This window comes from Petromyzon marinus, chromosome 31 (genome assembly GCF_048934315.1).
Source record: "Petromyzon marinus isolate PM22_M1 ecotype Great Lakes invasive population chromosome 31, UKy_Petmar_22M1.pri1.0, whole genome shotgun sequence".
NCBI lineage: Eukaryota > Metazoa > Chordata > Hyperoartia > Petromyzontiformes > Petromyzontidae > Petromyzon > Petromyzon marinus.
This window is the reverse complement of record NC_133697.1, coordinates 7821510-7846504: the sequence shown is the minus strand read 5'-3', so window position 1 is coordinate 7846504 and position 24995 is coordinate 7821510. Positions and strand designations below refer to the sequence as shown.

General features: G+C 40.7%; 1 protein-coding gene across 40 annotated transcripts in view; it reads left to right on the top strand.

The window, feature by feature from the left end:
• The window catches only part of LOC116947744 (neurexin-1-like), a 401559-nt gene that overhangs the window by 99251 nt on the left and 277313 nt on the right, over window positions 1-24995 (top strand). For 20 of the 40 annotated variants that reach the window (XM_076070802.1, XM_076070785.1, XM_076070796.1 and 17 more), the window contains 4 exons: window positions 7062-7363; window positions 8316-8360; window positions 15885-16046; window positions 23831-24269. In XM_076070802.1, coding sequence (XP_075926917.1) covers window positions 7062-7363; window positions 8316-8360; window positions 15885-16046; window positions 23831-24269 — 948 coding nt within the window. The remainder of the gene's footprint in view (window positions 1-7061; window positions 7364-8315; window positions 8361-15884; window positions 16047-23830; window positions 24270-24995) is intronic. The other 20 variants (XM_076070791.1, XM_032963811.2, XM_032963824.2 and 17 more) reach the window with 2 other exon arrangements.

Here is a 24995-nt window from a genome sequence, read left to right as displayed (position 1 = left end):
ATACGGATGCTTACTTAAAACCGGATTCCCACCACCATCCATCCCAGAAGAACTCCCTCATCAAGACTCTATACCATAGAGCCCAATGCATTTCCGACCAGGAACACATTGCCAGTGAACTCAAGCACGTACACCAAGCTCTCAAGGCTAATGGTTACTCCGACTACACAATCCGCAAAGCCATCACTCCAGCCATGAAGATAGATCCTCTTGAGGAGCCATTCAAAACCATCACATTACCCTACATTGCGGGGGTCACAAAAAAGATCTCCAAAATCTTGAATAACACAGTACATAAAATCCGTGATCTGGTTCCGTCTGTAAAATATGTGGTTCCAGACATACAGTACCCGGGCGTCTACAAACTAAGTTGCCTCTGTGGTAGCAGCTACATTGGAGAAACCAAACGACATATCTCGGACCACATCCGTGAACATAAAGCAGACTTGAAACACGGTAGGACGAACACCTCAGCCGTGGCAGATCGCTGTTATAATTCAGTGAGCTCACATGACATTGATTTCTCCAAGACGGAGGTTCTTTGCAAGCCATCTGGCTACCATGAGAGATTCGTTCATGAGGCCATCCACATATACAAACGCAGAGACAATTTCAACCGAGAAGATGGATTCTGGCTTAGTAACCATTGGAAAGACGTTATAAACCATTTTGGTTCTTAATTGATTGTATTTTCAGTTTAACACGTAGGCTTTCGCGACCAATATTATTCATAATAAAGGTTTTTTGGGTTAGATCGCGATCTAACCCAAAAACCTTTATTATGAATGATTGTATTTTATGGTGACTTTCAGACCGCAGTCCATTCGCTGGCACCGCCTCTTAATACCTTTCACACGACGGTCAATGGTATGGTTTATAGCATGTTGTATAATAATAAATAGTATAACATTGTAATGTTTAACATAATTCATAAGGCAATATATAGTATCGTAATTATATAGTGAATATACAGTAGGGTTGGTAGAATAATGCATAGTGTAATATTACAAGTCTAATATTTTACAGTCTAAAGTATAGGGTAGTATATAGTAACGCATTGTATAATTCAAGGGTGGGTTTGTCTATGGCAGTGTATATTACGGTGTATAGTCGTGTAATGTAGAAAAAAGTTTAGTTGGAGACATATCAATATAATGCATAATGTTAGAGCTTACATTGGGCTGTGTATACGATATTATACAATGTAGTTTAGATTGGAAGGTATAACATTGCAATGTATAGTAGTCTAGTTTATAACATAGTTGTAACGCAACACAGGACAGAGCAGCACATCGTGGCTGTTTCTCCCCCCTCCTCCGTTCCGAGCATAGATGGACTCGGCCGTCTGAACAAAGCTCGTTGCTTTCCGTGGTGCTAACGTTGAAAAGAAAAAAACGCCACCCTTTTTTCAACTTAGAATTGTAATGTATAACGACTTATTGTTAGTAGCTCAGCTGATTGGAGAGTATATTGAGTTTATTGATAACATTGATGCAGTTTATATTTTAGTTTTTTATCAGTTTACTATATGGTATTCATTATATAGTGTAGTGTATACCCAGTTACTTTATGTTAATAGCTCAACTTATTGAAGAATATATTGAGTACATTTATTATATTGATGTAGTTTATACTTATTTTTTTTCACATCGGTTTTATTGTTTGATAGTTGGGTAGTTGCAGTCCTTTAGCGTCAATATACTAAATGCCTCTGTTGATATGTAAACTCTGACTTTAACATAGCTATTTCCGTGACCAGTTACATGCTAATCCCTCACATTAACATCATGCTAATCTCCCAGTTACATGCTAATTTCTGACTTTAACACCCTGCTAATCCAACACTTTAACACAGCTATTTCAATGCTAAATTCTTCTGTTGATATGTAAACTCCTTTGTCAAGGCGCTCTGCTCCTCCCACCCAGCTTAAAAGACGCTGCCAACCTTAGCAGCGTTCATTGAAGCGCTGTCGTCCCGACAGTTCTGTTCCTTCGCCTGAAGAAGGCTACTTGTGTTGTGGCCGAAACGTCGTGAGAATTTTATTTTATTATGTTTTATTATTATTTTATTTCCATTCTACGTGACTTTACCGAAAGAACCAAGAAGATGAATCCCTGCAGTCATGAAAGCTTTAAATCGAAAAGTAATGCATATTTAAATAAACACAAAAGAGTGTGCGCGTGAGAACGTTAATCACCCTCTCTCCTTCACTATTAACTACAGTTCGTGTGCGACGCAACGCACACGAACTTAAATATCGTCGGTTGCTCCCGAGCCGGTGTTTAACAGGCGAAACGCATTCGTCCGATATGATATCCGCGAATCGCTGTAGCAGGAAAGCGTTGTTTCTTTCGCGGGGCATCATCAAGTCACGTCAGCGCCAGAGTGGCCCAATTTTTTGTTTTACTGTTTGTTGTCCTTGGAAAGGCACCAGAGGTGGGTAGCCGTTCCTGTAGGAGTGGATTTTTGTTGATGGGAGAGGTGGGTGGGGGAGGGAATCGCGGCTAAGAAAAAAAGGGGATAAGGGGTCCCTCATGGGGAGGATCTTATTACACGTGAATGCACCGTGCCGTGCCACCATCTGGCTTCACGCTGGACATGCATTGATGTTGCTCAAAATCCATAAAGAGCATTAGTATCGCTGTGATTCTCCGGCCGATGGTGCATGATGAAAATCCATGCTAAAGTGCTCAGCGTGAGGCCATCGAGATGTATTTGTGCGTATTTTTTTTTTTACTCCGGACAAGGTGGCTATTAAATGTTTATTGATTTCGGTGCACGACACACCTGCTGCGCCTTTCATATATTGGCACAATATCGTGGAGAAAGAGAAAACGAAAACGCGTTTCAAAAACACCGGAGGCGATGGATGTTTGGAAGGTCGTGCTAATGTTATTCCGGGGGCGCGCTAAGCCCCCGAACATTATGTCGACATTAATCGAAATTATTTAGATTGTTTTTTTATTCTTTTTTTTTCTTCAAACCTTTTGTGCAACTATAACAGGGCAGGTAGCTCGGAGACTCATCAGCTCGCAATCAGAAGGTTGCGAGTTTAAATCCTGGATTCGCTATGAAATAAAATTTGTACCAGATTGTGGTGAAGTCAACGGTAGTTGTCCTCTGCATAGACTCGCCCCTGCCATAGGAATGTGGAATTTATATCACTGGTTCAGAGCTGTAAATGGAAAATGAGCGCTGCCTCTATAGTCACTTGAGCAGGGAATCACTTGCATTTATTGTGCTACTCAATAGTGCTTTGATTCGACAGTGATGATACGAATTTCTAAACTAATGAGATGTGTGAATATGCTGCAAGATGTCCATTATCAATAATATCAGAGTACCTGGATGTTAAACTTAATATTTTCCTCCACTGATTAGGTATAAATGTTGATGTATTCGACAATTATATAACAGAGTAATCATCGACAAATAAATACAAATTGTGAATTGTCTGAAATTGTGCAGTAATGACTGAAAAAGTACGTAACACTTGATATTAAAATAAATAGTTTTATGATCTGGGGTGTGCAATCAAACACATTAAAGTGAAAAGTAATTGTGTTTTTAATTGTGAAAATTACGTCGACTCGTTATATGTTAGGGCATGGGCTTTTCTATTTTTGTGTAAACACATTCGCACGTAACACAAAAGCTGTTTTTGTATATAAAACAGCAAGGAAGAAATCTAATGCATCCGCATTCATTCTGTAACGCTTTCAAACGTGGTTATCCGTGTAAGCATACATTTTTATTATTAAACATACTATACATACCATCTACCTTAAATATGGAGAGGTGCATGCGATTTAGACACGTGACAGTGACTGTTGACAAAAATGATAACAGTGGCAGCCCTGATAGGGAAAATGCCCAAGTGGAGGACCACCGTGGAGATGGAGTGGTTAAATCAGCATGCAGGTGTTAGTGTTAGCGGCTGCTGAAGATGATGAGCAACGTTATCTTCCGAGTCCGCATGATGAAATGACGACGCACAGCGCATGGCACAACATCGCCAAGTCGCTTGGGGGAGCTGTGGCCATGACATGTCACGTTACCGCGTTGGCCAAAAAGGCTTATTGATCATCCCTAATTTGCCCTGTTTATTCAACAGTGAGTCCCAATTAGGAACACACCTTTGTACCAAAAATGTGTTTACAATAGTTTCATCTCAATGAGAGCTATCGTGAACCCTGCTAATGAACCGATCACGATGCACCCATTTAAACTGCTGGGTTAGACAGAGGCGGTGGGGATTTTACAAAGAAAGTGCCCCCTTATTGTTTCGACTGCCGTTGCGGGAGGTTCAAATCAATCCGGCGACCTCGGGATTGAAAATCTAGTGAGCTAAGCATTGCACCACGGGCAACATCCCGCTGGTAGTATTATTGGACAATGGAAATAATAATTACAAAAATAATTAAAATCATTCATGCATTGTGCCCACACACGCACACGATATTGATTATAGTTGTGCATACCGATTGGCTAATAGGGACAATGCAACGGACCAGCATTGTCCATGGAAGCTGCTCTCCCCTATCATTTGTAGAAGATTGAATTTCAGCATCCTTTAATCAACACGTTAAACAATGCATTGCAAATTCGGGATTTTTTAAAGGGCATCAGAATATACAAAGCTGACACTTACTGGACCTACGTGTCAAGGCTACTCTCCCCGCGCCGGCTAGACATCTTGAAAGAGGTGGAAGTACCCACACTTTACTCTTTGGTTCTATTCGGTAAAGTCACGTTGTTTGCTCGCACACAGCTTAAAGGTCCGCAGTCTGAGCGTGGCTGTGTTTCACTCCAGCGCCGTTCTCTAGACAGCCTGATCCCTTCACCTGATGAAGGCCGCTTGTGTTGTGGCCGAAACGTCGTGATTTTTGTCGTTTTATTTTTTACCTACGTGACTTTACCGAATAGAACCAAAGAGTATGGATCCTTGCAGTCACGAAAGCTTTAAATCTAGAACCCACACTTTACCCCGTCACACACAACACGACGACACATCTGGTTGGGACAGAGGTGGGTGAAATTGACGGAACTCACATCCCCACTGCTTCGACTGCCGTGCCTGGAGATCGAATTGCAAGCGCGTTCGCCATTTGCGCCACTATACCGGCAGATAATTGTGGGAATGTGCAGATTGCAAAACTGTATCTTCATTTGCAACTCCGATTAGCACGGTTGGCTACGTACGGTGCGAAAGAAGTTCAACAAACATACATACATACAGCGTGGCAAATTATATACATGCACTTGAAAGGTGAAGTAACGGGTTTGAAGGACGAAAACAATTCACTTGCGTCTAACTGAATGATTAATTCACGGGATTTTTTTTTAAAAAATGATAGATGTCCTTTAACTTCTCAGCATTTCAGCGGTCTGTTTCTGCAAGAGAATTAAACAAACTAATAGGGCAATTCGCGCGCACACGCGCGCAAAAAAGGTCTGGCCCTTACAATAAAATCAGACATTTAAAAAAGAGCGTGCCGAATCTTGAAATGAAAATACGGGGAGCCAAGGGTGCCCGAACGTAAATTACACACACACACAATGCTGATACAGCAGAGCTTGTCCATAGGCTGCATTGTAATAGCCGGCCAGCCGGGGCAGATAGTTGCCGTGGCAACGGGCATAGACCGTGACCGTTGTTTTCAGGTTTTTTTTTAAAAATCATTTTGTAGCAGGTTTTTTTTTTGGGGGGGGAGGGGGGGGAGGTGTTACTGAAACGCATTACATATTTTTTTGTTATTTATTTACTATACTCTTTGGTTCTATTCGGTAAAGTCACGCTGGACAGGCTGGTCCCTTCACCTGATGAAGGCCGCTTGTGTTGTGGCCGAAACGTCGTTATTTTTGTTGTTTTCATTTTTTTGCCTACGTGACTTTACCGAATAGAACCAAAGAGTATGGATCCTTGCAGTCACGAAAGCTTCAAATCTAGAATATTTATTTACTATTACATTTGTTTAAAGTGCAGGTTCTTATACAATGCATATATTTTGTAACCATCGAATGGAAGTTGCGATGCATAAAGTTACGATATTCTTGGTTCTTTCGGTAAAGTCACGTAGAAGGGAAAGAATAAAATAATACAAATATAAAACAATAAAATTCTCACGACGTTTCGACTGCAACACAAGCAATCATCATCAGATGTGAAAACCACAGCAAGAAAATGTTCCTGCTGTGGTTTTCACACCTGATGACGATTACTTGTGTTGCAGTCGAAACGTCGTGAGAATTTTATTGTTTTATATTTGTATTATTTTATTCTTTCCCTTCTACGTGACTTTACCGAAAGAACCAAGTATATGAATCCTTGCAGTCACGAAAGCTTTAAATCAAAAGTTACGATACATTAATGCTGACATTTGGGATATATGCTCATTTGAAACTGATCCGGCAAGGATGATTTCGTTCCGAATACATTTCAAAATTATGTTTAATTCAATGACGGTTGAAGTGTTTTCACTGGTGGGGTGGATCTTTCCGTAATGTGTTGAAAATGTATTTTTTTTAGTTAATGCGGCGAATGTCATTTCAGCCTAACATGATGAACGCTGAAAACTTGACCTTCCTGACCTTGTCCAATTCCACCAATCAACGTGCGCTTCATTTACATCCCTTGTTGTGAATCCTCCCGTTGCGCTTTTAACCTCGCGTTTGGGCGGTGGCCAGGGTGGCTCGGTGGGTGACACTTGCGGCTCGCAGCGAGAAGTGCCTGGGGATCGATTAACCAACTCGAGTGTGTGGAGTCTGCATCTTCTCCCTCTGTTCTCCATGGATTTCCTCTGGTTATCTCCAGTCTCCTGGAGCTAAAACAAAAAAAAAGAAAAACGCAATGTAACTGGTATTGGCCAAACATCCCAATGCTGAAAAATTGCCTGCACTTACTGACTTGGGATTACGCAACGTCCCCTTACTGCGAAGACTTGGCAGGACCCTCGTGAAAAAGAGCATTGAGACTCACTGAGGTTTTCCTGCATATGGGTAAAAAGTGTAATAATAAAAATAAAAATAATTAAATGTTTCCTTTCTTGTAATATTACAGGAAGAGAAGAAAGCATGGCCACCTTCAAAGGGTCAGAGTACCTCTGCTACGACCTGGCCGCTCATCCCATCCAGAGCAGCAGTGATGAGATCACACTGTCCTTCAAGACCCTGCAGCGCAACGGGCTGATTCTCCACACGGGCAAAGCAGCAGACTACGTGAACCTGGCGCTCAAGGACGGTGCCGTGTCGCTTGTTATAAACCTGGGCTCGGGTGCTTTTGAGGCGCTCGTGGAACCCGTCACTGGGAAGTTCAACGACAACAACTGGCATGACGTCAAAGTAACTCGAAACCTGCGGCAGGTAAATGTTCGTGTGGCTTCGCAGGAGAGTGGCGGACAGGTGGCAAAGATGGACGGAGGAGACCGGCTCTCCTCGACGACGGAAAATGAAACGAGTTCATCGGCGATAATTCTATCATTAGATTGTTTTGTCCTGTTTCCCCCTCCTCCTTTGAAGGTCGACAGAGTTATCGAAAGTCAAGACGCTAGCCGGCGTTAAGAAGATATCTGGGAGTTGTTGAAAAGTAACATGTTTTAAACAGGGAAAGAGTGGAAATACAAATATGTTAATTTGTCACTTTCAAATGACAAATATTTCTTAATGCAATTGCTTCTACACAAAGTCTTGAATTGGAGGAACGGTCAACATATATATAACAAAAAACATTACAGCGGGATACTGTGAACAAGATTAATTTATAAAAAGTCCACGTCTAGAACAAACTTCACCTGTACTGACTTTGCTTGCTGTCGATGATGGGAAACATTAAAATAAAAATGTAAATACCTTTGATAACATTCTGATAAATCAGATTTAGATGGATCAGTTTGTCATATATTTAATTTCATGACCTGATAAAACTTACCATATGATAAAAGGAACTTCCCAATATAGCCACACACCAACCAGTATGAGATGGTATTTACCTCAAGTTACAGTAAACCGTTCAGAAATTTTAATTTAGGAAGGAGGAATGCAGGAAGCTACTAACTTGCTTGATTTTATTGTCACAACTTTGTTTTTAAGACCTATTTTTTGGTCTGCTTTGTTCGTGTAGAATTTGGTTGCCTTACTTATGTGTTAACTAACATGCTTATTAGAATACTAACATATTTCATTCATGGAATGTGTCATTTACTAACCTTGACCGGCTGTTAACGTACAATACTAACACTTTACTGCCATCATGTTTTGAGTAACAATCTTAAGTTCACAATTTTAATTTCCATTTTTCCTCCCCCTTTCTGCAAAGCTGTCAAGCATTGGACACGCTATGGTAAACAAACTACAGATTGTGGTAGATACCATTTTTTAATTGCCATTTGTTTTGGGTTTGCCTTGTGTTTGAATCTTCTAACATCTCTTGATTTCTTAGCTATCATCTCCAATCAAATCACGCGCAACTGCCGTCAGTGCGTTCCGCTTACTTTTAAACCCTGCAGCCATTTGTTGGTTTGGTTATCGTTTATTTATCTTGTTCTCGTCATTATTTGTTTCGTATATCATTTGACCTTTTTGTTGTTATGATTGCTCTACTAATACTATTATTTGTTAAATCGGTTCAGATTAAACTACGATGAATACAGCATCAAAGCTGCTGCATTTTAACAGTAACCCTCTGCTTTTGTGAGAGCCAATGGGCAGCGTCAAGCTTCTGATTACCCAACCCAACCTCCCCCCCACCCTCCAACATCCCTCCCACTTCTTCTCTGTGCATGGCATGAGAATAACACTGCAGATCCCAGTGAATTGTTTTCGCTTTAATTTGTCGTGCGCTTCCTGGGCATCACTAATGGGACATCAGTTTGTTGGGCTAAAGCATGCCACAGTGCTAAAACCAGACGGATGTCCTTGATTTGCGTGTTTTGTTTATTATTATAGTTTGCACAGCTTCTGGCCATGGTGACACGTTTTGTGGTTGCAACTATTCGAGCAATTGGGATGATTATTAAGGGTCATGTATTTTTTTCTGGTCGAAAGATTTCACGAGACAACGTTTTTTTGACAAATGTGTGTTTGTGATCAGCTGCTTAATTGTTATTATTATTGCTTGTTGGTTCCAAATGAGAGCTGGGAAATCCCCCAGAAATTGTTGAGCCGGCAATGTTAAGCCATGCTTTCCTGCATCGTGAGTGGTCTTAATCGCGCAGTGTATTGGTAGTGATCACGACGCTTTCTGATCAATCGCGATGCAGGACATGCACGGCTTGCATTCTGGCTGCGACAATTCCGTGCCCATTTAAAGGCTTACGTGACATCCTGGTTTCGGATCATAATTGGTTTCGACAACAACAACAAATATGATACTGTATTGGCAGTGGTGCACAAATAACAAAAACTCAACACATCCGTCAATAACACTGCACTTAAAGGAAAACAAATATAAAAATTAAGTGATGTTTTGGGCAATCGCCCTTCTTCATCGATATTTTTTTTATTTCTCCTTCTAGGGCAGTGTTATTGAGAAATGTGTTTTCAAAAATTTTATAGGACTTTTTTTTCACAATCAAAATAATGGCCTTTTTATTTATATGCCACCATGTGTAACATGGTATTCACCAGTGGAATACATATTCTTTAAAATAATAAAGTAAAAATCAGATAACAGCCCTGAGGCATTGCATTAAATGTCTGAGCAAAAACAAACCGCCTGTCACTTCAGATTTAAGACAATGGTTGCAGCCCCGAACAGTGTTACGACCACGTTCACCCGCTGCTTTGTTGTACTGTTTCCCACAGCAGATGTGAGGTCCGTGTGAGCGAGTGAACGAGTGCGTGTGCCTGTGTGTGCGTGCGTGCGCGCGTGTGCCTGTGCGTGCGCGCGTGTGCGCGTGTGTGCACCATTACGTTGCGCCTGTGACAGTTCTTTCCAGTCAGTGCACGGCCTTTCTCGTACTAACAGAGGCATGTGTTACCAAAAAAAAAAACACAATCGCATAGGTAAGGTTTCGGCGTAGAACATCAATGTGATTTAGTCATTAATACTCCGTTATGCCCATTTTTATGTCTGATGTGCTTGGCTAACATCAGTTGTTTTGAACATAACCCCACATGCATATTTAACCCTATTTCAATTATCCTTGTTTTCAATGAAAGGGACAATAATTTCAAAACCAATCTTTGATGGAAAAACATTGCTACGTTTTGTGATATGTTAGAAGTTAAACCTTAGATGTTTAATGAATGTCATTGACAATATTTGGGCTCCACCTTTTCGGTCACACTATCTTCAGTCCTCAGATTTCTTCCCTTCCCAGTTGAGGTCTTGAATTTCTGATGAACACTCACAGTCGGGAGTAATATCGGTACACGTGCTTAAAGCAATAATTACATGTGAAATGGTAAGATTTGTAAAAGGGCATTCAAATAGGTAGGGCACCAGCGAGAGATACCCACGCACGTGGAATTTTTGCCTATGCCCCTCTAACGGCCCTATTCACGGTGTCATAAATAAAAAAAAAATCCCCGTGGCCCCTCATGGTGGACTTTGCAGCAGAACATGTGGCATTTTTTGAAGTAGACAAAGAGCCATGCTTGAGATGAAATGGTACACCTTGTATGGAATGTGTGTTGCAACAAAAATGTCGCAACATGTTCCCTGTCACTCATGTTTTTTTTCTTCTCAAATTCAGGAACGTAATTTTTTTTCAGCGATAGTGTTTATTTCTCATTCATTTTTCCTTGAAATTCTCACTGCTCTCAACTCCCCAACTAACCTTCCTTTCCCCGACATTGCTCTAACATTCTGCCATTATACCTTGGAAAATGAAGGACTTTACAATTTAAAAGTACAAAACAAAAAATAAACCACATATTTAACATTTCTTAAAACTGACATGTTATATATAATGTTATACGTGAATAACCATCTATTTTGACAGGTTTTTCAGTCACCGTGGCTTATGGCTATGGGAACAAAAATATATATATATATTTTAAATGCCTCTTCATAACATACCTAACTTTAGCCAGAATATAAACTTTATAATGATGCCCCGTAGGTGGAAAACCATTACATACAATTTAGACCTGCCAGATTTTATGCTTTTGAGCTGTAGTGGAACCAGAACATTTTCTGAGAAAAATTACATGGGGCATCAGACTGAGACTGGTCCACTCAACTACTATAATTGCAACATGAATTGATTTGGGTAGCGCCGGGTGAGTGGGGGCATTTTCGGTATACACTATCCTCTGGAGAGTGGCCGATGAACAAACACAAATATTGCAAGGAGTGGCATTGCCTTGACACGCACGGCTGACATGAGCTCGGAATCAACATCAGCGGCTCCTCGCATGAGCAAGACGAACAAAATGCTTTACAGATAAAGTATTATCTATCAATGAACATGAATGACTGAAATTGGCTTGGCTTCAGCCCGGACAGTCTCATAATACATACACACATGCATGATCTGCACTGGCGAATGTTTACAGATAAAAACATTGCTATAAACAACAACCACAACAACAACTGTGAGTCATTGTTTTCTTGACTTTTTTCTCTAAGTATTTTAAAATGAAGCCCTCTTTCATGCCCCAGGGAGACTTATGAATTTCAGTCAGATGTATTAATATAGGGAGCATTGGTGGTGTAGTGGTTCACCCACTGTGCCACGAACCCAGCTACCTTAGTATGACTCCCAGGCACAGTTAACATTGGTGGAGAGTGATATCTGAACCAGTTATGGTCCACTTCTTTACAAATCCATGACGAACAATTTTGTGAGGCTTTCATCCAGCAGTGGATTGACAAAGGCCTGTAACTATACATATAGTTCCTGGGCCCCTCCCTTCTTCACAAACCCGTACCGACCAGTGTGGTGAAGTATAGTCAAACTTCACCAGTGTGGTGAAGTATAGTCAAACCCCCACAACCCAAAGGCTTGGTGAAGCCATCATCCAGGAGAAGATTGGCAAAGGAATGATTATTGTATTAATGTGTATATATATTTAGTATAAATATTAATGCCATTAATATACGATATGATTGTTCATCCTATCCTCCAATTTAACTTGCTTAAAGATGAGAGATATGTTGTGATAGTCAATATATACACGGCATGGGGGTGGAGCATTGAAGCTGTGGCGCGTTGGTTAGTACGCTGTACTATGAACCCGGCTACCTGAGTTTGATTCCCGTTCTAAGCTAACGTTAGCGGTGAGTGATATTTGAACTGGTCTTGGATCCCTTGCCTTCATTAACTCGCACTGATCAGCGCGGTGAAGAAGTATGGTCAAACGACTCCCCCTGCTGTCATCCAGCAGTGAATTAACAAAGGGCTCTACATTATTATGTCTGCTGAGTGGTAAATTAATTTGCAACGAAGCCGCTTGTCGCGGAATCATGCTAGAGAGGACATCCACTGAGGAAATGGAGCAATGAAATCAGCTTGTGTGTGGGTGTGCCTGGTGGATTATTCCATCGAGGGACTATGAGAGGTGGTGATGGCTTAACCATGCCTGCATCTAGCAATGGATTAATGATCACATGATGATGAAATACAAAATTAAAATAATTTGCTTTTATTATAAAAAAATACATTCTCACTTAGCAATGTGGAATATATAGCTAATAGTCTGTGTCAATACCTACAGTGTGTAATAATAAATAATGTGCTAGCCGGTAACTAAAGTTATTATGTTTCTGTCAAGTCCTGACACGATTAAGATGCGATAGATATAGTATAGCCGTGGCTGTATCAGTAATGTGTTCACATTTGCCAATAGTGGCGTGAAGGTCACGAGCGGTGAACTCAATGAATTGTGATATTCCTTTTTTTTTTCCAGGTCCGTGTTCTGAGCAATAATAAGTATACAATATTTAATTATAATAAAGGTAATTTGCAGCATTGTCAACCCACTGCTGGATGAACGGCTTTCACAAACTGTGTCGTCAATGGGGGTTGTTTGACCATATTTCACCGCGTTGGACTTTGTGGGTTGGTGAAGGGAGGAGAGGGTGGGGGGTCCCAAGATCATTAATAGCATCACTCGCCACTGATGTTATTCGTGGTTCGGACTCGAACTCAGGTCACCGGGTTCGTATGGCAGTATGATAACCACTGGGGTACTGCTTCCTCAAATTGCCGAATAATTACACCAATTAAACATTCTATTAGATTGTAGAAATATAAGGCTCAAGTTAAAGTGCTCGGAGGAATTATAGTCATATTTAGTGCCGAGTATGTAATGTATGGAATAAAATTGATTTAAAAATGAGCTCTAAAAATGTCAAATCAACTACTATAGTTATTGGGTTAAGCTATGACCATCATTTAATTTCACAGGGTGTAATTTATATAATTAAATTCCCTACATAGCTTATAACAAAAAGGCAAAAACCTGTTTCAGTGGCGGACATTTCTAATTAATAATATAATAGGGATACTCATGTCATTGAAACCATGCTGGAAGGTGCTGGCACATATTGTTCTGTTACAGGAATTTTATCATTTGAATGCAAACAATGGTGTTACAGTGCGAGCTTTTGGCTGGTTGTAAGGGAGACAGCGTCATTCTCCTCTGAGTGAGTACAGGGGGAAGCCAGATCCACTCTCCGAGTTACGCTCTCCCCGACTGCCCCTCGAACAAACATCGCTGCTGCCGATTCGCATCGCCCGTTTGTAGCCCCGCGCCACCGTTGGAAATGCCACATTCCTATGACGGGCACACGTTTATCGTAAAAAAAAAAATAGGTACATGTTTGATTTGCCCCAAGCAAGATTTTAACTGGCAACCTTCCGATTGCGAACTGCTAGCTCTGCCGCTCAGCTTAGGTTTAAACTTATCTATGCATTATTATTTTGGATGTATTATCATGCTTGTGGGAAATTAGTACTCATTGAGATAATTTGCACACTATGATGTTAGTTTGCACTGGGCAAAATAATTGCTGGGAAAATATTTTCCTTCCCATTTCATTCTTACGCTGCAAAAAAAATGCTTCTTATGAATGAAATGTGCAAGCCTACTTTCTTCAAAACCCTTTGTCAATCTACTGCTGGATGAAGGCCTTCCGACGACACTGTGTTGGTCATGGGGCTTGACCATACTTCACCACACTGGTCAGTGCACATTGGTAAAGGAGGGATGGCTAGTACTGGTTCAAATACCACTCGTGACTGATGTTCGCTGTGGCTGGGAATTTAACTCAGGTCACCAGGTTCATTGCAAGTGCGATAACCATTGTGCCACCGCTCCATTCTTTGTCAGCATAATAGTGCCTAAATGTACTGTATATAGTTTTCATAATACTTTAAATAGTTTAACTAAAACAAACATTGCTCATTGTTTTTTTTCGGTAAAGTCACGTATGTAGAAATACCATGAAATTATATTAAAATAAAATAAATCAATCGCGACGTTTCGACCGCAACACAAGCGATCTTCATCAGGTGTAAAAAAAACAAATAGCACATAGGGTGACATCAACGCAACACGTAGAGAGCGTTAAACTGCACGGAGGTAAATACAACAACAAGATGAGACGAGAATTCAACAAACCTAAGAAAAATTTACGTGATGCAAAACCAGTCGGCCAACGACACAGACACTTTCCTGGCAGACCACGAATTTCAGAAGAGTGCTAAATTTCGTGTTCATCCTCTGGGTTGAACATACCAGCATAGACAGAGTGAACAAATACGAGGTATAAGATTGCAGAAATACATATACAGGGACTAGCTTATACCTCGTATTTGTTCACTCTGTCTATGCTGGTATGTTCAACCCAGAGGATGAACACGAAATCTAGCACTCTTCTGAAATTCGTGGTCTGCCAGGAAAGTGTCTAACTGTGTCGTTGGCCGACTGGTTTTGCATCACGTAAATTTTTCTTAGGTTTGCTGAATTCTCGTCTCTCATCTTCTTGTTGTATTTACCTCCGTGCAGTTTAACGCTCTCTATGTGTTGCGTTGATGTCACCCTATGTGCTATTTGTTTTTTACACCTGATGAAGATCGCTTGTGTTGTGGTCGAAACTTCGTGATTGATTTATTTTATTTTAATATAATTTCATGGTATTTCTACATACGTGACTTTACAAAAAAAAAACAATGAGTAATTTATGCAGCTTTAATTCTTTATTAAAACAAACATATCCTTTTTAGAAATATATATCAATGACTTTGTGCATTCTAAATCTGTCGTCTCTGAATAAACCTAATGATCTTTCTTGGTTAAGTTTTAAACAGCACTGACGATGATAAATGTTTCCTATTTTTTTATTTCTTTCGCATCTTAAGTCTTCACAGTAGGAATTCCGCATTTTTGCAGTTTGGTGATGTGCGCGTTAACTGCTCGTCAGTAACATTTGACCTTGTTGCAAGATGAGTTTTCTATGGCTTCATCGGGTACTTTAAATTTATTCTCCTTACACTCAGAATAGATTTGTGCATTTCGAATCGAGCAATGTGAGACCAGGTAATATGCAAGTTCACATGAAGTCGTACCTATTCACAACATTGTGTACGCGGTGCATTTACTAATCAGGCGTCCGTTCCGTACACTGTGTGCACTCAATACTTGCATACATGCATATCGTAAAGCGAAGCAAAAGCAGCGCTCATCAAATTTGGTGTTAATCTCGCGAAAGTCGCAGGGATCGCTATCGTTGCGCCGTTGTGCTCATTCAAATTTCAGACATAAAAATGGGACTTCGACAACGAACGAAACAAACAAACAAAACTAAACGCTTTTGATTGCGGCTCAGGAAGCGTCACTTGCAAGGCCACCAACGGGTCGACGCCTGCCCCGAGCGCCGCCACACCGCCATCACGCAGACCGCACCCACGCGCGTCGCTCTCCCCTTGTCGCGCAGGTGACCATATCCGTCGACGGGATCCTCACGTCCACGGGCTACACGCAGGAGGACTACACCATGCTGGGCTCCGATGATTTCTTCTACGTGGGCGGCAGCCCCAACACGGCCGACCTTCCAGGATCGCCCATCAGCAACAATTTCATGGGCTGCCTGAAGGAGGTACGCCAGACGAGGCAGCCCTCCCGCTGTCACTCCGAGCCCCTTGCTGCCCAGGCCTTTGTCGTGGCCTTTGTCGCGGCGGATAGTCCAAAATTGTGGTCGTTGATAAAAAAAAGAACACGTCCAATCAATTGAAAATTACACGTTATGTAATATAATTAATTGCTACGGTGGGGGGGGGGGGTGTTCTTTTTTTAAAAGCAAGCTTGTTCAAATTTAATGCTGCATGATGGTTGAATGGATGTCCTTTTGATTGTAAGTTTGAGGTGTTGCCTGCGACGCAATTGGAAAGCTGTTTTAATTTAATCACAATTGTTCAGACTGTATTTATATGCTAATTTGCATGTTTGTAAAGCATTAAATCACTTTAATTCAAGTACTTTGTCCAGGGGATTTCGCCTTAATTTGATCTCTTGTTATAAGTGAGCACATATTTGTACCATATATTCTGTTAATGTTTTCCAAATGAATTTCTTCAGCAACTTCAATGTGACCATTTTAAAATGAATTTAAATAATCAAATAAATGACACTTGTGATTTAAAAGCAAAAAAATATCCGACACTCTATATGTTTTTTTCTTGTTTTGTATATACTAAGTGGGCAGAAATATGTAACTGCAAGTTTTGATTTCAAACCCAGCGTAAAATATGTGATGTGTTGAAGGTTTTTTTCCCCCTCTCCCTCTAATGAGATGCAGGGTCTTTTCACTGACTGATTGAAAATTATGGCAGCTAATTTACTGCGAACACACTCTATTCTCCCGTGCCATTTCCGACCTTCAGGGTAGTCTTCTATAGATTAAGATAAACGGCTGGGAATTTGAAAAACCAAAGGCAATTTTTTAACCTCCAGATTTGTAACTCAACGGAATGGGCTGGTGTGATCAATCTCTGTCCCAGAGAAGAACCGCTATGCATTCAACTCGGTTAGTCCTGTGTCTTGCCAATACTGGATGATTCTTAACGGCAACACAGCAGCAGAGTATTTAGAATGCTGATAAAACTTGGCATATGAAGGTCATTCTTTGTCTACTTTTATGCTGCTGAAAATGACATGATTAACATTTTCTGTTCAGCCACAGTGGCAAGGATTTAATTAAAAAAAACACTTCACATTATTGCGTTTATTGTTATACTGTACTATATGCAATACCGTTGTTATAAAAGCATTGATATGTCACCCTTGCGAGATTGAAGTGCTGTGCAGCCTACAGTCGGTAGCAATTACCTGTGGTAGTTATTGTGGGGGAAAAAACAATGCAGGCAAAACATATAAATACAACAGGCACTGGTAATTCGGTCAATGATCTATCCTTCAAAAGGAGCTCTGAGTAAGCTTCACCATAAGTCTATGTCCATTTCAATCATGTTAATGATAAATTGCGTGAGCATATCTTTACCAAAATATTGGTCCTGATCTCTAATATTTTCCACCTCTCGACCAAAGCAACCTCACTTTGTCAAAATTGCATTAATTGATTTCCAAAGCAAAGTCAATATCTGTTAATTAAACTTTGCCACGGTGCGTGTAATTTATATCAGTGGCAAACCATAAATAATGATTCATCAAGACTTTTAAAGAGATGAAATATGATGTGTTTTATTGATTTCATTGTTTTTATTTTCCAATTTTCTCAGCGTGAACCTTGCCTTCATAACCGAAATCTATTATATTATTGCCCATCGCAAAAAAATAGCAATGGGGAAAAATAAAGAAACAGTAAGACAAATACCTCCCCCGTTAAACCCACGTCTTTTTCGGTGTGGGGATAAAATATAAACTTTCATGTCACAAATGTCATTGATCTTCCCAGTTATCACTTATATAAGTAAATAGCCTGTCACAGAAGTTATTGCATTTTTAGATAATCTGTTGTCCTGAAATCAATTTGCTTTTTGCTTGGACATTGAGTAATGGGATTTTTTTAAACTAAAGAATATTCGCTTTAATGGCTTGTTTCCCTGAACTTTTTGTAAGATAGCTGTTTAATTGTATGCATATATTATTAATTCAGTCAAAAAACTCATTTCAGTCTTACTGAATCCCCTACTAGAAGAAGTCCCTCCCCATACTTCACCACACTGGTCAATATGAGTTGGTGAAAGCAAGGGGCTGGGGGGGGGTGAAGGACGCTTGGCAGGACAGCTTTAGAGATCTAAATACATCTCTCCCTTAGTTTATAGGAAAGAAATGTTGACTTGCTAACAATATAAATATTGCATGCTATTTTTGTAGTTTAAAATTTTAAATAAGGCACAGTATACGTGATGGCAGGCAAAAAAATAAACACACATTTGCATTTGCAATATCATAATGTACATGTACACATTGCATAATTAAATAATATTCATAATGTTGATATTTTGTATGTTCTTAGATTTTTTTAAATTAAATACTGTACAGTTTTGCAAAATTGCTTTTTCAATTACTTTTGTGATGTCCGTAGCAGTTTGTTTTGGTATTGTGTGTATGTGGAGTCAAATTTACATTCCTGTCAATACGGATGGTAATTCCTCAGGTCTGTACCTTTGTTTATTGACCTTGGCTCCTATTTGCAATAGCAACTGAATGGTAGTGACATCATTGTAAAAGGTTAAGGTGCAGCACTGCAATAGCTTGCTCATGCCATTGCTGCTGGAAGTTCCTACACTAAAGGGAGTTCTAGAGAGCCCTTCCAGGAGCTATTTTAGCCTGCTCTTCCATACTGGCCAGATGTCTTGGAAGAGCTGTGAATACCCACGCTTTGCTCGACCACATGCGATCTGCTGATTGGCTGAATTTGGGTGTACCCATTGATAGGTTGCGGCAGTGGTGAGATGTGAACTATCTCGCCTCGTATACAGGAGAGCGTGCGTTATGTCCCGACCCATGGCGCCTGTATATTTGTAGTTTGCTTGTTCTTCCCGTGGTCACGTGGATTTTTCTCGGGTCCTCTGCCTTTTCCCTCCACATTTAGAAGCTTGCGTTTAGGGTATTTGGCTGCTATAAATGTCCACGTGACAAGCCACTTCGTTGAGCTTTTATTTATGGGCAGGTTGCTTCTGAAAAAGAGCTACATAACTCAGTGTACCTAAACTGGTAAAATACAGTAGTACTACTGCTGGGTAGATGGAGGCCAGGGGGGGGCATTCAAGAAACCATTGTTTAAATTGCGACGCCAGGAGATTGAATCGAACCAATGACCTCTCAAGTACACATCCAGTGTGCGAACATCATACCACAACAGCGTCCTACGTGGCATTATACTTCATACTTTTTACCCCTAAAGTCAGAGGCAGTGCATAGTTTTTGAAAGCCATTTTACGAACGTCCAGATTGTGTTAATTCATGCAACGTAACATGTCAATTCTTTAGCTCAATGACATCCACGGGCAACATGGGATGTAAAAAGTCACCCTGCAAAGCCGGTGGCTGTTTGTAAATGTACTCACACAGGAGCACGATGTAATTCCGTGTCAGAGCAATATGAATTCTCAGCTGTCTGTTTTCACAAAGATGAATACTCAGCCTTGCATGATGTTCGAAATCGTAGGCCAGAACCCAGGTTTTGTACATCCCAATTGCAAAGAACCTAAATTGAAAATTGATTTTCCTGCCAGTGCTTAATATTAACACTTGCCCAAGAGGCACACTCCATATATGAAAACGCATGCATGGAAGGACTTGCTAAATTTATTCGCACCGCAATGCATTTCTTGAGATAATTTCTAAGTATATAAAATGGACGATATGTGACTTATTGCTCAGGAGTAGATTTTATACTGAAGGCTACCATTGTCGTCGAAGGGTTTTTAACTCTTTTTATGTTATTTCCAACGTGTTGAGACTTTCTAAGCTGGCCTATAGGCACTTTATTTTACAATTAGAGTGAGCAGAAACTTGATATTGCCAAGCAACAATGTATTCTCTTATACAATGCTGGTGGGCAGCCCGCCCTATGGACGGGGTGACATAACTGTGACATGACACTCAAATAACCCTTCTCTGACATTCACGGCTCATTTGACATTCACCACTCACCAGTCATAAACTCACCTGACCCTTGCCACTCACCATTTAATATAGTGTGAAACCCATTGAAATGGTGCATGTCTATCCATCGTATGATTTCACAATATTGCAAATGGTAGAGTGGATAAGAATTGACAGGGACGATAAGCCAAATCGTTGTGTCAAAGGTCAATATATTTTTGTTGTAATTTCCACCTTGTTCACAGAAACTACATGTCATAAGCTTTCATATCACTTCTCATTTATTGAACTTGGTTCACCGGGCGAGGAGGTTTTTTTTTCACACGCACACACATACCCACATACAGATTAGCTGCCTTTTGTATGGATTTAAAAGCCGATCCTTGTGGTGGCCAGGTGGCTCAAGGTCAGAGCATCGATCCGGCATCACTGGGTCCTGGATTCAAATCTGGGCAGGCACCTGTGATTAAACCAGGTTTTCAAGTGTAGTGAGTTGACAGTTTCAGCTCTGTCACCAATGACTGCACAAAAATAATTACATACAGTTGTTTTTTACTTGATTTGGCAAAATTCCAGATGTGAGAATTAAAGTTATCCGTTTGGCTGCAATAAACAATCTCAATTCGCGGATTGTGTGGCACAGTGCAACTGCTCATGTGTAAAGGATGCAAAGGCCATTTGAATAATTTTGCGTGAGAATTTCCTTAAAAAATCTCCACAGTTTAGTGCCGACACATGCGACACACTTTTCTCTGATGAGAGTTAAAAATTGATTCTTCATATCATGCGATAATGCCATATACATTTGGGGAAAATTAGTAAATATCATTAAAGTTTGGGTAGTGAATGCTGCTGTGGTGCAATGGTTGGACACATTGGGCTTGTAATCCAGAGCTCGCCAGTTACATTTGATGTCCCGGCATGGCAGGTGAAACAATGGAAAGGTTTCTTAAACCCTCCTGCCTCTGTCCACCCAGTAGTATAAACTGGTACATCACAGTTAGTCAACCGACATGCCGAGTGTCGTAGGCTAAACTGGGCATTCCCACCTCTGCCAAGATTCTTGGCCAGCATAGAAGAGTAGGCCAAATACCCTCGAAAGAGAAAGAGAGGTCTCGAGACCGCTCTCAGGTGGTGGCCATTCTGTCTGCAGGAGAGTGAGCAAGCAATTGCAGGGTTGCACGCTTACTTTTTAAAATATTTTTTAAGGACATCCTGAATATTAAGTTTGAAGTTTATTTGGATTTGTTACACGGATGATTCAGCCAGTTGCCCAGCTATTTTACAGAAGAGATCCTTGGTTACATGAGCACAGCAACAACAAAACAAAAAGCGCCAAAATTTGCAGAGAACGAATACAGGGTCTTAAAGAAATATTGCATAAATTATGTGTACTTACATTCAGAATGTGTTAATCCTCATGCTTTGAGCATCATAAATCTCATCAGAGTTCGCTTGAACACCCGACGCTATATTATTTAACATTAAAACAATCAATTGATATTAATAACACCATTATCACCGACAATCAGCACATATTAAATGAGACACTTTAAGGAAAATAAAATACCTTTAGCACTTTCTTATCAACGCACAAATTGCAACTGACATTACAATGTTCCGCATCTCTAGCACAAAACGACAGTGGACTGAGAGAAGGTTGAATCTTGACAAATTAAAACAAAAATAATTGGAATGGTAAAAATTGCACCTACAATTAATTTGTATTCATCATTCTTCAAGGCAATTTAGGCCCGAGTATATAAAAAAAAAATCAGTATTTTTTTTAAACGAGACGACCAAACTAATGCTTTAAAAATGGTGCCATCTGCATGCTCGTTAGTTGTAGATTGACGGATGCGATGATTAATTCGGCTTACTCAGTAGTTGGAGGCAGGCGTTCAAATTAGAGAGCTTAATTTCTTCCGTGGAACATTGCATGGACTCCCTACGAATTCAAAATTAGATCCTAATCTTTGGGCTTTCTGTAAAAAAACAAAAGGTGATTTTTTTTATCCGCGAATAAGTTGATATTCAAGCTTATTAAGACACGGTTATGCACTGATACTGTGAACGACCAAACGATATGCTTGTCTAAGTGGTTCCTAATCTTTTGTATTGTACCCATTTTAAGCTAATGTTCAATCTGTTTAGCAGATTTTCCGAAATTCATTTAAGGTGTGCTATCAGCATCATGTCATGTGAGGAAAAAATATCCATTCGGAACTCTCGCATAGAGCAGCAACCCATGTAAGGGAATGGTCAGTGGAATCATGTGTCACAGATCCCTTCCATTTACTACACCCCATTAAATAGATGTTCATCTCATGGCAATTCAACTTATTTTTCATTCTCAGAGCTGTAATGTTGCCAAATTAAGTGAAACCCCAAATTTGTTGTGATGGATTTTTTTTTCTTTTCTCTCTATCCATTGGTAACTAACTGGGCTGACACTATAAACTTGCTACACTTTATAACCCAGTTTAATAACGGGCGGCCGAAACCCATTTTGAAACCCAGTGGTGCCAACTAAGTGCTCCGACCCCGGAGCCACCCTTCACCTAATAGAATTCATAGATTTAATCTTAGGAAAAGTATATTGTGACTGGACATGTGTCTGTTGTGTCATTTGTGGGTAGCAATGACGTCGTAGTAGCTGGCCAGCTCTGCTACAAACCCGGCGCCTTGAGTTCGATTTCTATCCATGGCTAATATCAGTGGCAAGTGATGTTAGCTGTGGTGACTAGATGTTAACTACCTTGCCTGGTATGCAGAGGGTCGTTGGTTCGATCCTGACCCTGACGCCTGCTGAATATTTTGAGTTTGTATTTTCTCCGCGTGGGCTTTTCTGCGGGTCCCCTGGTTTTTCCTTCCACATTTAGAATCAACATACGTTTAGAGTAGTTGGCTAATATGCATTTCCACTAGATAAGCCACTTCTTTGAGCTATCATTTGTGGCCAGGTTGCGTCTGAAAAAGAGCTGTATAGCTCAGTGGGCCTTACCTGGTAAAATAAAAAATAGTTTTGTTTTTCAGTGATATCAGAACCATTCCTGGACCTCTCCAAGCCTAAAATTAGTACCTCGTGTGGTGTGCAAACAGCACTGGGGAGACGTGTGGTCACGTGTGATGTTGGCCACATGCCCCCCTCATGCGCTGTTCCAGCCTTAATAGGTGCTCGCTAACAGCGTTTGCCGCAATGGTCTACATGATTACACGAGGGATTTTTGTCTTTCATTGTATTATTAAATCAGCAACTTTACTAAAGTTAAGTTTTATATTGCAGTAAACCACCACTGAAAATGAATCGCTAAACCTACAGCTTGCAAGTAAAACGAGGAAAAAGAAGGCATCATCGCAGCCCTGTAGTGTTAAGGGGAGGAGCTGAACTCTCTACTGAAGGTTTCAAAAATTGTATTGTCAATTAAGCAATGGGAATCGTAGCCTTTCCTGGTTTACAATGAAAGCGACAGCCTAAGCAGATTGCACGATTGACAAAAGCAGATTGTATTGTATCCTTAGTCATTCTGCCCAAAGTTTAACGTTTGTTTACAGAGCGCTCAACTTTTAACTGCATTGTGCACTCCCCCCAGAATTATTGCATTCCCTGGCACCCCATTTTTAAACAAGGTTGCATCATCAGCGACATCAATCGTAATCCACCACCACCACCAGAAACACACTTCATTTGGACCATCATTGTGTTTGATTTTTCCTATCGGGATGTGAGACAGTGAACTTCGGTTGGCAGTTTGCAAAATATATTTGGTCGTGTGTTTTTTGTAACCCCCCCCCCCCCCACCACCTCAGGTTATCTACAAAAATAGCGACCAGAAGCTGGAGCTCTCTAAATTGGCCAAGGAAGGCGAACCGAAAATGAAGGTTGTCGGGGAGATCTCGTTCACCTGCGAGAATGTCGCCGCTTTGGATCCCATTACCTTTGAGGCACCCGAGGCTTTCATCACGTTGCCAAAGTGGAAGACCAAACGCACGGGCTCCATCTCGTTTGACTTCCGCACCACGGAGCCCAGCGGCCTCATCATCTTCACCCAGGGCAAAGTGAGCGAAGTGAAGGACAGCAAGGGCCTGCGGAGTAGGAAAGGCGACTTTTTTGCAATCGAACTCTTCGATGGCCACCTCTTCCTTCTGCTGGACATGGGCTCGGGCACCATCAAGCTCAAGGCCACGGAGAGCAATGTCAACGACGGAGAATGGTACCACGTTGACTTCCAGCGAGACGGCAGGACAGGTGAGGCCCGTTCGCTATTCAGCGTTTCGCGGCTGTCTGAACGAATTACGCCCGTCACAAGGTAGGTTTGTAATCTATGTCATCATCATTTTTTTTCTGGGTCCTCCACATTTTGAATCAACATGCGTCTAGATTATTTACATTATTTTGCTGATATAAATGTCCACATGATAAGCCACTTTGTTGAGCTGTCATTTGTGGTCAGGTCGCTTTTGAAAAATAAGTTGATATCTCAGTGGGCTTTACTTGGTAAAATAATTTTTTGTTAAATTTGTATATTTTTTAAGTGATTTTGTTTACCTTTCCTATACTTTGCACTCTGATCGTGTTTTGTACTGTTTGTTGTAACATTCTGACCTTCCCCTACTGAACATCTGTGAAAAATAGCTTTATAGCTCATCGGATTCCTCCAGTATAAATACATATTCTGATCAGGCATGGTCAATCCATCGCTTGATAACGTTATCTCCAAGCCGCTGCTACCTTTGCACAATCTTGTGATGTAATAATCCACCCAGCACCTGCAAACATCCTGATTTCATCACTCCAACTCCTTGGTAGACATAATATTGAACGCTTTCCATTTCTTGGCTGCCACTCACTGATTATTCTTGACCATTGTTTATCATCCCTTCTTTTGATGTCCCACCTAAGACCACTTAATTTTCTTCATCTTTGAATGATGGCATTGACTTGCTCCCCAATGTATTGCAAAATAACCCAGTG